Source organism: Trichechus manatus, unplaced genomic scaffold (genome assembly GCF_000243295.1).
Source record: "Trichechus manatus latirostris isolate Lorelei unplaced genomic scaffold, TriManLat1.0 scaffold00044, whole genome shotgun sequence".
Taxonomy (NCBI): Eukaryota; Metazoa; Chordata; class Mammalia; order Sirenia; family Trichechidae; genus Trichechus; species Trichechus manatus.
In genome coordinates this window covers 14,518,683-14,536,813 of record NW_004443980.1, presented here as the reverse complement: position 1 = coordinate 14,536,813, position 18,131 = coordinate 14,518,683, and the positions used below count along the sequence as shown (strand labels likewise).

Sequence of the window (18,131 nt, the reverse complement as noted above, 5' to 3'; positions counted from 1 at the left end):
GTCTCATACAATATTTGTCCTTTTGTGATTGACTTATTTCACTCAGCATAACGTCCTCCAGTTTCATCCATGTTATGAGATGCTTCACAGATTCATCGTTCTCTCTCGTAGCGTAGTACTCCATTGTGTGTATGTACCATAGTCTGTTTATCCATTCATCTGTTGATGGGCATCTAGGTTGTTTCCATTGTTTTGCTATTGCGAACAATGCTGCCATGAACATAGGTGTGCATAACAGTAGTACTTTTGACACATCAAGTCTTAGAAAAAGGGGAGAAGAAAAGTCAATACATAGGAACTTTGTGATATAACCCTGACCAAAAATAGGTAGTAAATTATACTTCATCTAAGTATTTTACTTAGCTGCTAACCAAAAAGTCTGCAGTTCAAATTCACTACCGCTCCTTGGAGACCCTATGGGGGCAGTTCTACTCGGGTCTATAGGGTCACTATGAGTCGAACTGACTTGACCGCAATGGGTTTTTTTAAGTACTTTTACAATGCCATGTATGTTACTGGTTGCAGTAATTTTCTAAAAAGTGAGCATTTTATTTCATAAAAAGTCAAAAAGTTATGTTCAATTAACTAAATACAATTGGACATTTAACTATGCCTGAGATGCTGTTCCAGGAAAAACGTTGTCCAGGCAGAAGAAGGCAGCCTAGAATTTGCAGACTATTTTTTGCAATTATTATTGCTGGAAACAGATCGAGAGAAAGGCAATAAACAGTATGTGGCCATTCCTGTTGCTCCCTCGGCCTGTATCTCTCTGCGGTATTCAAAGAGGAATTTAATTTTGTCTGACCCAAGGCACAGGAAGGAGCCAGGTGGAGGGAGGGTTGAAGACTCCGGAGGTGGCCTTTCAGGAACACTAACAATGCTGTCCACAGAAAACCACTTCTAAATGGTTTTCAAAGCCCTAGGGTTTGTTTAGAGGAAATCTTGCTGGCATTGACAGTGTCATTTCTCCTTCTCGGACGGTTCACAGGAAAGGGTGTAAAGAATTAAACGATTCTGAACATCTGATAGGCTCAAGGACTTCTGCTCTGATCCGCTTCTTATGGCTGAGCGCTAGCCGCCCCCTCTGGGATGATGTCATCTTGTTGGGGTGCACAAGGGATTCTGGGGGAATACACACCCTATACTGAGGCTCTTCCGTAACACTCATTCCTCCTGGCCCTTCACGGTAACAATGAACTTCTCAGCATTACATGTGCTCACTGCTTGTAGAGACGGGTTTACACTCCTTTCAATGGAACCCCCCTGAGGCACACAATGCATTTATTATAACCTCTAGGACCCAAGAAGGGCCTGGGAACAGCTTGGAGAGGCCTATAATTAAGTACATTTAATAATAAATGCACAGGCTTCTTAGGGACTGCCGAAGTGGAAACAAGCCCTTCATCTTCTTACTCTCCAAGCCCCACCCCCATCATCCTTTCCTTTTACAAATAAGAAAAGCCAGGGGTTATACTTTATTTTTAAATAACAATCTCAAGGGACGTCTGGTCAGTAGGGAAGGGGAAATTAAATTACTCGAGAACATGCTTTCCTTGTTTAAAAAAAAAGGCTTCTGCTTAGTCAGGTAGTTATGAATGGTGAGGATTTGTTACAAGGTTTTTTCCTTTAACCAGTCACTCTTGGATTCCATGTCCAAAGGCTTGGGGGCAGTGACCCTCTAGCACAGGGGCACCTCAAGGGGCTGAGATGCCGCTTGGACGGGCCCTCCCTCAGCTCTTTGTGTGACCAGGAAGAAGCGGTTGGAAGTGTCCCCCAGCAGTGCTCAGGGTCCTTGGTCCTCTCTTCTCCAAGTGTCTGACTGCGCACAGGTAGAGCTTCTGAGTACAAAGGCGAGGGAGAGAGCGCTGTGAAATGTGGTCAGTTTACTAGAAGAGAAAGCACTGGAGGAAAAGAGAAAGAGGCAACAGAGCTTGACACCCAGGTTTTCCAGTGTGAGGTGTTGGGTGAGGGGCAGCCCAGCTCAGTCATCAGAGCGCTTGGGATCAGAATTCCAGCTCTGCCTCTGCCTGGCTGTGTGAGCTGGGCTATTTACTTGAACTTCTCTAAGTCTCGGTCTCTTTATTTGTAAAATGAACATGCTCGTTGCCTTAAGTAGTAAGTCAATCATCTAGTACCAGAGATCTTGGAAAAGTGACTTTAGTTCTCTGAGTCTCGCTTTAACTATAATGTCAAAAGTAAGGTTACGTGCATGGCTGTGAAGACTGAGTGAAAAAATGTGTGGTATCACTGAGCATAGCACCTGGCTAAGGGGCCCTGCTGGGGTAGTGGTTAGCACTGCTAACTGAAAGGCTGGTGGTGTGAACCCAACCAACAGCTCCCTGTGGGAGAAAGACCTGGTGATCTGCTCCCCTGAAGATTACAGCCAAGAAAACCTTATGGTGCGGTTCTACTCTGTCACATGGGGTCACCATGAGTCCAAAATCAACTTGACGGCACCCAACAACAGTACCTGGCTTTTGCTGGTATTATTATTAATGCAGTTACATTTTTAAAGTACTTAAAACTCGTTGCCATCAAGTCGATTTCGACTCGTAACAACTATAGGACAGAGTAGAACTGCCCCATAGGGTTTCTAAGGCTACATCTTGCTCCCATGGAGTAGTTGGTGGGTTCAAATCAGCGACTTTTGGTTAGCAGCTGAGCGCTTAACCACTGCACCACCAGGACTTACTGTAAAGGTACTTACTGGAGTGAAAGTGCTTGCATTACTGGATGAGTCAACTGGCACAGCAATCTGGCTAGAAAAACAAGACAAGGCACACAAGCTTCCCTGCACTGGAAATCAATGCTTTTATTATCTGACAGTTAATGAGAGGGGGGCGGGGTGGTGGTACAAGTGGGTCTTATCTTTTCTTCTGCCCTATAATTAATTACAATGAAATTATGAATCTGTACAATTTCAATACATATGGGTGAATGAGGTAACCTTACTAACAAGACTAGTTTTTCCAGCACCTGATACAAATGCACACACACGCTGGTGCAGCAGCCTTTTTGACTTTGCCATCCATGGGGGAGAAGAGCTTTTTATTATATGGTTAGATAGAGGCTGACTCCTGCTGAGGCATTTGATTTTAAACAAAGTGACATTGAGCCTATTGATAAATAAAGGTCAGCCCAGTGGGTGGGAATAAGGTACGCTGGGAAAGAAAAAAGAATGAGGCTTGAAAAAACAAAGTCTGTTTTGCCAGCTAAAGAATATCCAATTACCATTCAGTTAAACATACTATCTTGTTTTCACTTTGTACTATGTCATTTTGATGTGAATACTCTCATTAAATATTTTTTTCTTGTAAGCATTTGTTACTTTGAGCATTACATTATGGATACCAAAATGGAAAAGTGTGAACTTCCGAGAAGATCTAGAAGAGTAAGAAGAAACAGGAAGGCAAGGCACCCTTTATCTTTCCTCCCTGGCAGCACGGAGAACAGGACATTTGCTTCTTATTTCAAGAAACTTTAAAAAGTCACGTGGGAAGGGAAGCAATCTAAGGATTCTTTGATTCCTTTTGGCTTTGGCCAAGAAAATGGAATTACTGAAAAAACCCAACCTTTTATAAAATACTGCTGTTGGAAGGCTTTCAGTGGGTTAAATACTATATAATCAATGTTTTCTGGGCAATACAGAGTGGGGGAGAAAATAAAAATAATTACTGAGCAGCTGTAGGTTGGGTGGGGTTTGCACAGACTTGTATCTGAATGTCAAAATGTAGCATCAAAGGCTTTGTTTGATGGGGCCACTTTTGTTATCTTAGATGGCCAGATAATGCATTAAGGCAAAAGCAAGGTATTTTCTCTGCCTCAGGCTCCTGGAAACAGACCAAGCAACACAGTTCTTAAACCACCTTCCTTTAACCCTGAGCCTTTATAGAACACAGGTCAACTCGCATCCTCTAATGATTTATAGATCCAGCCGTGGTTGTGGATTTCCATGCACGACCCCCGCTCTGGCTGCTTTTCTGAATTCTGATTACTGAGCAAGCTAAGTGTCGGCAGACCCAGGAGTGGTGGAATCATGCGACAGTCACTGCTTGGGTTCAGTTCACAGAGGTCTTCTTTTTTTCTGAACACTCTTCATTCACATCTTATTTCAGATGCTGGGGTCACTGGGGTGAGGAAGGGCACTTCTTAAACACTGGACAACATGGTGCAGGTGAAGATCTGCTGTAAAATCTGAGGGATGTCCTTGGTATCCATGGCAACGAAGGACCGGCCCGCTGGCAAAGTTCTCTGAAGCCTGCCAGGATAGAAAGGGAAAGAAAATTACCATTGCAGATTGGGGCTCCCTTTCCACCTCCTGCCCCAGCAAACCACAGTGTCTGAGTAGTTTCTTAGGAAAGGAAGTTTTTACTTTCTAATACCTTGCTGGCTGCTGGCAATTGAACTGGCTGTCACTAGGCAATGAAAGGCTGGGAAGAGGGACACAGTGAAAGCAGTGAACCGAAAGAAGGGTCTTTGCAGTGAGAGAATTGGTCAATGTGAAAAGATTTTTCTCCCTTTTATGACTGCCATTTCCTGGTATTTTGTATTCCCTGGGTAGAAGAGAGCCCCAGGGACCAATCTGGGATTAGCTGACCTGGGTCCAGTGAACGAGCTGGCCTCGCACTGCGCTTCTAAGTGCTTTTCCTTCCTTAGAAAGCAGGCTTCCAAAAACGTTGCCTGCCAAACCCCAAGTGGTTCTTGCTCTGTCTCTTAGTCTTCCTTTCTTTTTTTCCACATTACGCAATGTGAAATGCAATCTGTATTACCCAGTTGCTGCTTTGATGACACTGAGGTTATACAGGCTTATGGTAATTTTTTAAATGCCAATTTATCATTTGGAACAAAGAGCCATTTTTGAAGGCAATAAAACTGCAAGACACAGTTCTATCGAAAAGAACGCCTCCTTTCATTGTGCCAACAAAGTTTGGTTTGGGAATGACATTTAATAAAAGTCCACCATCCTGTGTAATATCATACATCTGGCATGCCCGGTAGACCAGCTAATTCTGCACCGTATCTTCTGCCAGTGGATGTTAGACCACTTCCCTAGGAAACCACAAGGGTATTATTGTGCTTTTTTCAGTATTCAAACAGTAGTGAACAGAAGTATTCTGTTCACTAGAAAGACAAAATAGCCATTTCAGCTCAACCAGCATTCATTGAGCTTGCCATCTATCTGCCTAGTACTGGGCCGGTGCTGAGGAAATCCAGGCAGAGAGGTTTGGTTTGAGTTCTCAAGGACACTGAGGTTCCAGAAGAGGCTAAGACATGAAACTGAGAAAAATGCAAAGTCAGTTTGCAACAAAGCTATTGTAATTACATGATATTAAGTCTGTTCTCAACCTTACTCTGCAAGCCTGAAGCAAGGGGAAGGGAGTCGTCAGCATTTTGGAAATTGAAAATTTCCTACTCTATTTACAGAACTCTACCAGAGTATGGAGCCCTGGTGGTGCAATGGTTAAGAGCTTAGCTGCTAACAAAAATGGTTAGCAGTTAGAATCCACCAGCTGCTCCTCGGAAACCCTGTGGGGGCAGTTGTACTCTGTCCAATAGGGTCGCTATGAGTTGGAATCAACTTGACAGCAACGGGTTTGATTTTGTTTTATACCAGAGTACTGCAGGTAAAAGAGGTGGAATAGTGAAAAGTCTCATGGCCCTTTGTATTTTAGGCAGGGAATTTTTTTTTTTTTGAAGAGATATGTTTCACTTGTTTTTTCTGATTCTTACACATATCTTAAGCAGACAAAAACCATGAGCTCTTTCTGTTTGTAATTCCAAAAGATAAATGTCAGTGTGTTTGAGTAATGAAAGTGTTTCCAGATCTCTCCTTTTATATTATCGCCAATGGTATTTATTGTCTGACCATAAATTTCTCCACTGAATATTCAGTACACTTAGTGTAGCATCTTACAATATATCCTGTTTTACACTGTCTCCAAGTGTTTCACCTGGGTAAGCCTTGTCTCCCCGGTAAGAAAGGATACATACACACTATCTCTTATTATAGGAAAACAGTAGATGTTCACTACTTTGAATACTATTTGAACATGAACTGATTAGAACTGAGCTCAGAAACTTGATATAAAGTACCAAGTGTATAAAACACTATCTAATTTATTAGTGGACACATCAACTTACTTATTATTTGTTTTACTGTTGGTATAAATATAAATGAAAAATAATTAATTTAGAATTATTACTGCTTGTCCAACCATAAGTTAGAACATCATATCCTCTCAACTTGAGGGAGTGATTATGGTTTCTACTTTTCTTCCGTTGTCCCTAATGCCCCTCACCATGCCAAGCCCATGAAATGCCATATGTCAGGTACTCAACTATCTGTATACTGTCACATCCTGAAATGACACTTACCTGGTTGCTTGATCTCCTAAGGATCCAATAAAAATGGCAAAAGCATTTACTTGAGGGTTGCTTGTCAGGATTTGGGCAAACTTGTCAGGATGTATTCCATATCGTGACAGATTTGCATCACTCAAGACTATGACAAAGTACTCGTCAGCTTCCTCTTTAGTGATTTCTTTGATGGCATGTTTTGTCCCCTCTAATGTATGGTCCCCACTCATGCAGAACTGAGCATGGGCATGCATCGTCTGGGGGCAAGAGACATTGCACAAAAGCCACAGTTGAGAAACTTTTTTTTAGGAAACATGATGATTTTTCTGTTGACCACGAGAATGCAGAAATACTAATGGTTACACATAAATAGCAATATCTGAGTAAGTTCTGTTTAATTTGCACATTCGAGTGACAAAAGTACATGGTGATATTTGTATTTGTTACAGACTTTCATTAAAAACAGGAAGCATTCCTAAACTATCACCACTGGCACTTACATTCAAACTGCCATTTAAAACGAGAAAACGTGAGAAAATATAAAACTTGGTATCACTACTAGAGGATGGAGATAATACAGGAGAAAAATAAGGACTGGAGCTGAGTTTCCAATAAACAGGGTTATGTTATTAAACACTGTATTCACATCAATTGCAATGGAGCAGATTGACTTTAAAATTATGGTGTGCTTGTTTCTATTGTTATTGTATGTATGGTGTGCGTGTTTCTATGGTTTCTTGTTTCTATACCTAAGTATAAGAAATTCAATTTATCATTGGAAAATACTGAGAAACATGTAAAACTGGGCTTAGATAGCATTCGAAGGAGTCATTCTTTTCCTTCTGTTGAAACATCTATGGGCTGATAAGGACTGTAGAGGACATAGGAAGGGACCCAAGCTATAGAATCTGGATACATACTGAGTACCCTAGAAACATTTGGGGAACAAAGTTTAAATTTTGTATAGTGGAGAATAGGATTTTAGGCATGATGGGAGTTTTCTCAGTTTAATGTTTGAATATTTGCAAAACAGAAAGTCTTTCTCTTTCCTGTATCTGTTGCTTTTTCAGTGAATCTTTTCAGTGCCCAGGAGCTACTTAATCTAATCTGATAGAAGTTTTCAGACTCTAGAGGTAATAGAGTGAATTACCTTCAGAATTTCTAGTCTTTGTTTGTTGTCCTTGGGGATTTTGTTCATGGGAACTAGGCTAATGTTGTAGCCATCTCCAGAGTGTCCAACGATGTCATACTACATACAAGAGGATCAGAGTTAGATTCCACTGAGGAAATGTCATTAGACCAATAAATCTCCAACTATCTGGACTGTGTCTGCTCAAAGGTGCCCAACATGTGGCCATAGAGAAATGCAGAGAGACGGATGTTATTAGAAAGGCAAACCAAATTTTAGGCTCATTCACTTCTGATTTATCCTCTTCTATGATCTCTACTCTCCAGCAGGAGGTAGAAAATGTGATGAGGGCTTCAATGGCTGCCAAGAATGCCATTCATAATTTTCTGGAGGTACTTTCTGTTTTATAAATTATATACACATATGTAGTGGTAGGCAGAACTCTAAGATGACCCCCAAGATTCTTGTCCCCTGTGTACATGCTCTATATAATTCCCTCCCCTTAAGTTTGAGTAGGTCCTGTAAATATAATTATGTTACCTTATAGAGCAAAAAGGATTTTGAAGATGTAATTAAGGTTACTAATCAGTTGACTTTGAGTTATTCAAAAGGGAGATTATCTGGGTGGACCTAACTTAATCACATAAGACCTTGAAAAGTAGGGAGGTTTTTTCAGGCTGGTAACAGAAAAGAAAGAGAGATTTGAAGTGTGAGGGGGATTCAACATGAGAGAGGCTGTTTATGGCTGAGATGGAGGGGGCCATTAGGCAAGGACTTGAGAGCAGCCTGTAGGAGCTGTGAGTGATTCCTGGCCGAGAGCCAGCAAGGAAACAGGGACCTCAGTTCTACAACCACAGTGAACCAAATTCTGTCAACAACCTGAATAAGCCTGGAAGGAGATTTTTCTTCAGACCCTCCAGTAAGAATCCAGCTCAGCTAACATCCTGATTTTGGCTTTGTGAGACCCTAAGCAGAGAATACAATCGAGCCTGCCCAGACTGCTGACCTACAAAACTATGAGCTAATAAATAGGGGTTGTTTTAAGCTGCTATGTTTGTGGTAATTTGTTACACAGGAATAGAAATCGCCAACTCTTTGGACTATTTTTGCGCAGAGTTGCTCAACATATGGCCATAGAGAAGTACAGAGAGATGGATGTGTTTCTTAACAAAGGCAAACAAGTTTTAAGCTCATTCACTTCCTATCTATCCTCTTATCCAATAGAAAACTAATAAAGCAAAATCAAACCCGCTGCCATTGAATCAATTCCAACTCGCAGCGACCCTGTAGGACAGAGGGTTTCCAAGGCTGTAATCTTTATGGAAGTAGACTGCCACATCTTTCTCCCTCGGAGTGGCTGCCGGGTTCTAACCACCGACATTTCTGTTAGCAGCTGAGTGCTTTAACCACTGTGCCAACTAATATATATATATACAGTGATCACAAAAGTGAAACATATTCATTGCAGAAATTACATAAAAGCACAAAAAAGAAAGTAAAAATTAACTCATAATCCCATTACTCAAAGATAAATTATGTTAATGTTTTGTATAGCCTTCCAGTCTTTTTTTCTTTTCAGTATACAGGTAGACCCCAACTTAGAACAGGATTCCATTCTGACAACTTCGTTTTAAGCCGGTTCTGACATAAGTAGAATACCTTATTTATTTTTCACTATTATTGCCCCTTATTATCAGTATCTTTATAAATTTGATCTTTATTTGTCTTTCGGGGTTGGAAATATTACATATAAACTTACAGATCTATTTTAATACATGCATTAAAAAATACACAAACCATAAAAATTTACTTAGATAATGAAGAAGAGTTGGATGATGTTGGCATTTTGTCAGTTGTGGTAATAACTCCACTTGTGGAAGGTTCTGGATCATCTGGATTATCCCCGGGAATGGAGATGGCGTTTCTAGTCAGAAAATTAGTGACAGTTGTCTGTATGGTCCTTTTCTTTTTCTCTTCATGTATTTTGTGGTAACATCTCACTGCTTTCTGAAGCTGCCTACCCACCTTAGGAAAGCGATCAGCGTTGGTCCATGTTTTCAAGAACTGAAGCCCCTGATTCAGTTTAGAAAAAACTTCAGCTAATCCTTTTACTGTAAAGTTTTTTTTGACAACTTCTCTCCTTCCTCTTCCTCAATATTTCTTTCTTCTTCAGCATTTCTTTCCTCTTCAAAATTCATTAAATCCTGATCTGTCAATTTCCCTTCTTCATGATGTAGGAGCCATTCCATACTGTTCTAAATTAGCCGTTCCACAAGTCTTAAATTCAGCATTCTTGCCATATGGACTATTTTCCCACCAATCTCTTCCATCATATTATCCTGACCAAATGCGTGGAGTGTGTTTACATAACTCAGCAATTTTTTCCAAATCAGTTGCATGCATTTTTCCATAATGTCCTCCCAGGAAAATGCAATGCTCTGGATACACTGAAGAATATGACAATGAAGTCGGCATCAGTGTTGTAACAATGAAGTCAGAGTCTATGGCTCTCGGGCACGTACGCAGTTCAACTGTCGTGTGTCGTTAGAGTTGAACACTGCCCAACTTTCTATCCGTTACGACCCCCTATGCTGATACCAACAAAGACTTCATTGTAGACCAGGCCTGCTATACAGCAGTGTTTTGAACAGTAAATCATAACACTGAACATCTGCGAGTGAATATCTGAGTATAACATCAGCAAATTACGCATTGCAACATTATATGTAGTATATATTACTAACGATAAGATGCACAAAAAAAAAGGACAGTTGTAAGCGCAGTTCATCGTAACTCGAACACATTGTAAGTCGGGGACTACCTGTATGTGTGAGAGTTTGTAAATTCACACACACACATAAATATATAGCAATAAAACTTTTAACTAAAATGGATAATGCTAGCCATGTGATTTTATAATCTGCTTTTCCACTGAACAGCTATGACATATTTTTCAGTTTAGGAAATACCTATTTAGTTGCCTATTTCATTATGTATACCAGAACAGCCTGTGGCAAAAAAGCTAGAGCTGAGAGTCAGGTGCAGCTCTTTGACAGGACCTGGAAAGAATTTTGGAGGCTGAGGAGAAGGTGGTTCCCTCCAATTGCTGGGTTTGCCCTCCAAATTCCCTTCTCACCTCCCACATCCCTCTAAGAGTTTTTGTGATGGTGATATGCAGGCTAGAACAGTCCTCTGGGCATCTGGGCAATTAGAGTATCTTAAAGAAAATCATGGGTGGGGGTACAGTGGCAAAAGATTGGAGTACTATGAGAAAAAATGCTTAAGAATCACTGATCCACTTATATGCTGTTTACAGGAGACAGATTGTAGATTCAGAGATACAAACAGATTGAAAGTAAAAGGATGAAAAAAGATATATCATGTAAAAGCAACCACAAGAAAGCTGGAGAGGTGATATTAATATAAGACAAAATAGACTTTGAACAAAAAATGTTACTGGAGAGAAAGAGGAACATTTTATAATGATAAAAGGGTCAATCCATCAGGAAGATATAACAATTATAAACATATATTCACTTAACAATAGAGCACCAAAAAAACATGAAGCAAAAACTGACAGAAATGAAGGGATAAACAGAAATGAAGGGATAAACAGACAAGTCAACAATAATAGTTGGAGACCCAATACCTCACTATCAACACTGAATAGAACAACTAGACAGAAGTTCAACAAGGAGGTAGAATACTTGAACAACATTATAAATCAACTGGACCTAAGAGATATCTATAGAACATTCCACCCAACAAAAACAAAACACACATTCTTGTCAAGTACATGTACTCTATAGGGTATACCATATGCTAGGCCACAAAACAAACTTCAATAAATTTAAAAGGATAGAAATAATATAAAGTACATTCTCTGACCACAGCAGAATCAAATTAGAAATCAGTAACAGAAAAAATTTGGGAAAACTCACAAATACGTGTAAATTATACAACACTCTTCTAAATAACCAGTAGATCAAGAAGAAATCAGAAAATTCTTTGAGATGAATGAAAGTGAAGATATCACATATCAAAACTTATGGAATGTAGCTAAAGCAGTGCTGTAAATGCCTATTTTATGAAAGAAGACAGACCTCAGATCAATAATCTAAACTTCCACCTTAAGACACTGGAAAAACAAGAGCAAAGTAAATCTAAAGCAAGCAGAAGGAAGGAAATAATAAAGATTAGAGCAGAAATTAATGAAATAGAGAAGAGAAAAACGGGAAAAATCAACAAAATAAAAAGCTGGTTCTTTGGAAATATCAACAAAATTGACAAATCTTTAGCTAGACTGCCCAAGAAAAAAAGATGGAAAACTCAAATTACTAGAATCAGAAATGAAAGAGGGGACATAAAGACCATCCTTACAGAAATCAAATGGATTATAAAGGAATACTATGAATCATTGTATGCCAATAAATTAGACAACTTAGATGAAATGTACAAATTCCTAGAAAGACACAAACTACTGTAAATGACTAAAGAAGAAATAGACAATCTGAATAGACCTATAATAAGTGAAGAGATTGAATCAGTAATCAAAAAACTATCCACAAAGAAAAGTCCAGGCCTAGATGGTTTAGCTATTGAATTTTACCAAACATTTAAAGAATTAATACCGATTCTTTACAAACTCTTCCAAAAAAGAAAAGAGGAGGGAACACTTCCCAACTCATTCTATGAGGCCAGTATTACTCTCATACCAAAACCAGAGAAAGTCACCACAGAAAACTATAAACTAATATCTCTTATAAATATGGATGAAAAAATAGTCAACAAAATACCAGCAAATTGAACCCAGCAACATATAAAAAGAATTATACACCACGACCAAGTGGGATTTATCCCAGGAATGCAAGGCTGGTTCAGCATCCAAATATCAATTAATGTGATACATCATATTAATAGACTAAAAATCAAAATCACACGATCATCTTAATACATACAGAGAAAGCACTTGACAAAATCCAACACCCTTTCATGATAATACTCAACAAATCAAGGCTAAAAGTGAATTTCTTCAACCTGATAAAGGGCATTTATGAAGACCCCACAGTTATCATCATACTTAATGGTGAAAGACTGCTTTCTCCCTACTCTCAGGAACAAGACAAGGATATCCATTCACCATTGTACTGGAGATTCTAGCCAGGGAAAATAGGCAAGAAAAAGACATAAAAGGCATCCAGATTGGAAAGGAAGAAGTAAAATTATCTCTGCTTGCAGATAATGTGCATCCATGATCTTGTATATAGAAAATCAAAATGAATCCACTAAGAAAATATTAGAACTAATAAACAAGTCTAGCTAGGTTTCAGGATACAAGATCAATATACAAAAATCAATTATATTTCTAGATGCAATGAGCAATCTGAAAATGAAATTAAGAAAACAATTCCATTTAAAATAGCAACAGAAAGAATAATATTTATGAATAAATTTAACAAAAGAAGTATAAAACTTATACTCTATAAACTACAAAACAATGTTGAAAGAAATCAAAGAAGATTTAAATAATTGGAAAAAATATCCCACAATCATGGGTCAAGGATTTAATATTGTTAAGAAGGCAGTACTACCAAATTCGATCTATAAATTCAAGGCAATCCCTATCAGAATCCCAGCTAATATCTATGTAGAAATTGACAAGCTGATTCTAAAATTCATACGGAATTGCAAGGGACCCAGAAAAGCCAAAACAATCTTGAAAAAGAACCAAGTAGGGAGACTGACACTTGCCAAAACCTTCAAAACTTAGTATAAAGCAATGGTAATCAAGACACTGTGGTAGTGCCATAAGGATAGACACGTAGACCAATGGAATAGAATTAAGATTCCAGAAGTAAAACCATGCATCTACGGTCAACTAATTTTTGACAAAGGTACCACAACCATTCAATGGGTCTTTTCAACAAATAGTTCTAGGACAACTGTATGTCCACATGCAAAAGAATGAATAGACCTGTAATTGGACCCCTACCTTACACCATATAAAAAAATTAACTCAAAATAGACAAAAGACCTAAATGTAAGAGCTAAAATAATAAAATTTTTAGAAGAAAACATAAGGGTAAGTCTTAAGGAACTCAGACTTGGCAAAGGATTAGCTATGACACCAAAATCATGAGGACAAAAGGAAAAAAAATAGATAAATTGGACGTGATCAAAATTAAAAACTTCATGCTTCAAAGGACACTATCAAGAAAATGAAAAAGACAACCTACATAATGGGACAAAATATTTGCAAATCATATATCTGATTAGGGATTTGTATCCAGAACATATAAGGAACTCTTACATCTCAATAAGAAAAAGACAAATAACCCAATTAAAATGTGTGTAAAGAATCTAAATTGATATTTCTCCAAGGAAGAGATACAAATAGCCAATAAGCACCTGAAAAGATGCTTGACATCATTAAGTTGCTAAGGAAAAACAAATCAAAACCAGGAGATACCAATTCATATCTACAAGAATGCAACAAATCTGTCTTGGAAGAAGTACAGTCAGAATGCTCCTTAGAAGCTAGGATGGACAGACTATGTCTCACATACTTTGGACATGTTATCAGAGGGATAAGTCCCTGGAGAAGGACATCAGAATGCTTGGTAAAGGAGAGGGTCAGCGAAAAAGAGGAAGCCCTCAACGAGACGGTCAGTGTCTGCAACAATGAGCTCAAGCATAACAACGATTGTGAGGATGGCGCAGGACTGGGCAGTGTTGCATTCTGTTGTACATAGGGTCACTATGAGTTGGAACCGACTCGACGGCACCTAACAACAACAACAGAATGGATAGGATAAAAACATCAGATAATGTGAAGTGTTGGCGAGGAAGCGGAGAAATTAAAACCCTCATATACTGCTGGTGGGAATTCAAAATGTAAGCTGACTTGGAAAACCAAACTGGCAGTTCTTCTAATGATTAAACATAGAGTTACCATATGATGAAGCAATTCTACTTCTTCGTATATACCCAAGAGAAACGAAAATGTATGTCCACACAAAAACTGGTACACAAATGTTCACATCAGCATTACTTTTAATAGCCAAAAAGTAGAAACAACTCTAACATCCATCAACTGATGAATGGATAAACAAAATTTGGTATATCCAAAAAATGGAACATTATTTGACCATAAGAAGGAATGAAGTACTGATACATGCCACAACATGGATGACCCTTGAAAGCATTATGCTAAGTGAAAGAAGCTAGTCACGAAAGACCACATATATAATTCCATTCATATGAAACGGTCCAGAATAGGCAAATCTATAGGACAGAAAGTAGGTTAATGGTTACTTAGGGCTGGGAGAGACACAGGAGGTGACAGCTAGAGGGTACAGGGTTTCTTCTTGAGGTGATAAAAATGTTCTAACACTGACTATGGTGATGATTGCACACATTTGTGAATATATTAACAACTACTGAATTATGTAGTTTAATGAGTGAATTATATGGTATGGAAATTATATCTCAATAAAGCTGTTATGAAAAAAAATCAGTGATATCCACCAACCAATTATCAATCAACAGGTAATTTCTGAGCACCTACTGTATCTAAAACACTACTCCAGGTTCTCTATCAGTAAAAAAAATCAGTTGCCATTGAATCAATTCAGACTTATAGCAACCCCATGTCTAAGGGAATGCAATTATTTGTTTCATGTCTGTTCCTTTCTAAATGGTGAGTTCTTTCAAGGCAGAAGCCATTCTTATTCATCTTTGTATTTTTAGTGCTTATGATTTCCTGCTGTGTTTAATGCACAAATGCTTTAAGAGAGTTGGCAATCAAATCAGTGCAGTAAGAAGTTTTCTTTTCACATGTGGGCTACATTCTTTTACAAATAAGCTGTTTGGAAGCTGGAATGCATTCCCCTACCCCCCTAGAAGTCATCATGTGATAAATGGTGGTTAGCCTGAGCTAGCTGAGCAACAAGCAACCTATAATATAATTGAAATAATCATATTTAAAATGAAAAGTAGAAAATTTCCTGTTGAAATTAGTTATTATGCAAAAATGGGAAATCAGAAGGCAAGTGGGGTTATTTGGGGAAGAGGAGTTTCATTTTAGTCGGGCTGAAATTGTGCTCTTGGCGAGGCATCAGGGTGGAAGTCTACTTCAGGTAGTCAGAGATGTGGCTGGAGATGAAGACCTACCAGTCAATCCCAAGAGACGGGGCGAATGCACACAGAGAGAAGATCAGAGAAGGCCCTCAGCTCAACCTTGAGGGAGATTCCCCCTCTGTAGGGTGGAAGAAAAACACAGAGCTAAATGAGGAAGATGGAGAATGAGCAGTGGCAGAAGCAGGAGAACCCAGACAGCTCTGGGAAACCTGCATGTAGAGTTTCAGGAAGAGGTTGTGCAATTGTGTTGAGCTACACTAGCCACAGTCACTCAGGCAGAATGATGGCCAATGAATGACCTCTAGCTCTCTTAATCAGTCGTGACCGTTGGGAGAACAATTTAAGTGAAGATTCGTAGGGAAAGAGAGACAGCAAAGAGTAGTGTCTAGAAATGTTGTTGGGGGAGAGGTAGGTGTCCATGCATTTTCCAGGCAGCAGAGTGGAGGCTCAGGTAAACAGATAAAAAATTGAAGTTGTCAAGAATTTCATTTTACTTGGATCCACAATCAACCCCCATGGAAGCAGCAGTCAAGAAATAGTCTAATGCACTGCATTGGGCAAATATGCTGCAAAAGACCTCTTTAAAGTGTTAAAAAGCAAAGACGTCACTTTAAGGACTAAGGTGCGCCTGACCCAAGCCATGGTGTTTTCAATTGCCTCATATGCATGTGAAAGCTGGACAATGAATACGGACAACCAAAGAAGAATTGATGTCTTTGAATTATGGGGTTGGTGAAGAATACTGAATATACCATGGACTGCCAGAAGAATGAACCAATCTGTCTTTGAAGACATACAGCCAGAATGCTCCTCAGAAGCAAGGACGGTGACACTCCTGTTTCCAGGAGTAAAGGGAATGCAGAGAGAACATGAATAGACAAAGAACATTTGAAGTAAAAAACACAGTACTTGAGAGATAGAAGCCTGTGGTGGCTGGCTCCCCTATAAAACAGGTGGTGAGGTTATGTATCAAGAATAGGGCTGAGGGCTTGAACATACTGTGATCTTTTAAAGAACTATATGGGATCAAATTGACAACGGCAACTTGAAAGGATAGACAGGAAGCTTTGGGGGCAGTGAGTTTATGTTAATGGAATTGGAATAATTTGGAAAAGGAGGGTGAGAATGGTTGCACAGTTTGAAGAATGTAATCAATGTCGCTGAATTGTACATGTAGAAATTGTTAAATAGGTGTGCGTTCTGCAGTATATCTTCAATGACAACAACAATAAAAATAAAATAAACTATTAAAAAAAAAAGAATGGGGCTGGGGGGGGGTGTTCAAGAAAGACAGCAAAGGTTTGAAGGAATCTAAAAAAATGAAGAACTTATTTGAACAAGTCCACCTGTAACATTTGCAGGACCTGGGACAAATATGCAAATGGAGGCACATATAGTATATTTAAATATTTAAAAACTATAAATCAGGCTACAGACTGTTAAGCAAAATATGTCCTACTTTAATAAATATACATAAAAATTTTGAATTTCTCGAGGTCCTGTGCCAGAACATGGCGATGTGGGAAGTTCTGGCCCCTGGCCTGTGCCCCATTCCCTTCTCTTCCCACAGCTGGCTCTGTCCCACACCCCTTGGACACCCAGTCATCATATCCACATTCCATCTATACCTCTCCAAACAGTGCTCCTTGGCTACCCCTCAAACCTAGGGGTGCTCACGCCATTGGCCAGTCTGCCCTAGGAAGATAAACCTAGGAGAGAGGTCCAGGTAGGCCCTGGAAATATGGTGGGGTGATTTGAGCAAGATGGTCAGGGATCCCAGGTACCAGGAACATGATCTAGAAACAGGGTCTAAGTGGGCATGCCCTCTTGACCCCACAGACTCTTCGTATTGTGGGGAGGGGCATGGCCAGAGCGGGGTCAGAGTGGGGCCTTGGACTTAGAAAATCATTCTATGCCTGGTTTTTGTATACTAGGGAGACATTTGTGGTTCAGCGGTAGAATTCTCACCTTCTATGCAGGAGACCTGGGGTTGATTTCCAGCCAATGCACCTCATGTGCAGCTACCACCCATCTAGCAATGGAGGCCTGAATGTTGCTCTGATGCTGAACAGGTTTTAGTGGCAGAGATTCCAGAATAAGATAGAGTAGGAAGAAAAGCTTGGTGATCTACTTCTGAAAATCAGTCGATGAAAACCCTATGGATCACAATGGGTCTGATCCGCAATGGATCATGGGGATGGTGCAGTGCTGGGCAGTGTTTTGTTCCGTTATACACAGGATCCTCATGAGTTGGGGGAAAACTCGATGGCAGCTAACAACGACAACATTTATATACTAAGGATGATATAAAAGAATTGTAGGGAAATATACCAATATATTAAAAAAGGCCAGCAATAAATGCTTTCCATGGATGTAACAAATTCAATATATGAAAAAAAAAATCTCTTTAGTGTAATTTGCTATCAATATAGATAGTGAAACGTTGACAAATAAAACTGAAATCTCAAGGCTGTACAGCTCTTGAAAACTATAGAAAATTACCAGC

The 18,131-nt window shown here is 39.3% G+C and overlaps 1 protein-coding gene across 1 annotated transcript in view; it reads right to left on the bottom strand.

The window, feature by feature from the left end:
* Positions 1 to 2,797: 2,797 nt before the first annotated feature.
* The window catches only part of VWA8 (von Willebrand factor A domain containing 8), a 468,389-nt gene continuing 453,055 nt past the window's right edge, over positions 2,798 to 18,131 (bottom strand). The window contains exons 43-45 of the mRNA XM_004376614.1: positions 7,508 to 7,606; positions 6,376 to 6,614; positions 2,798 to 4,258 (exon numbers count right to left, since the gene is read on the bottom strand). Of these exons, the coding sequence (XP_004376671.1) occupies positions 4,150 to 4,258; positions 6,376 to 6,614; positions 7,508 to 7,606 (447 nt within the window). The 3' untranslated portion in view covers positions 2,798 to 4,149. The remainder of the gene's footprint in view (positions 4,259 to 6,375; positions 6,615 to 7,507; positions 7,607 to 18,131) is intronic.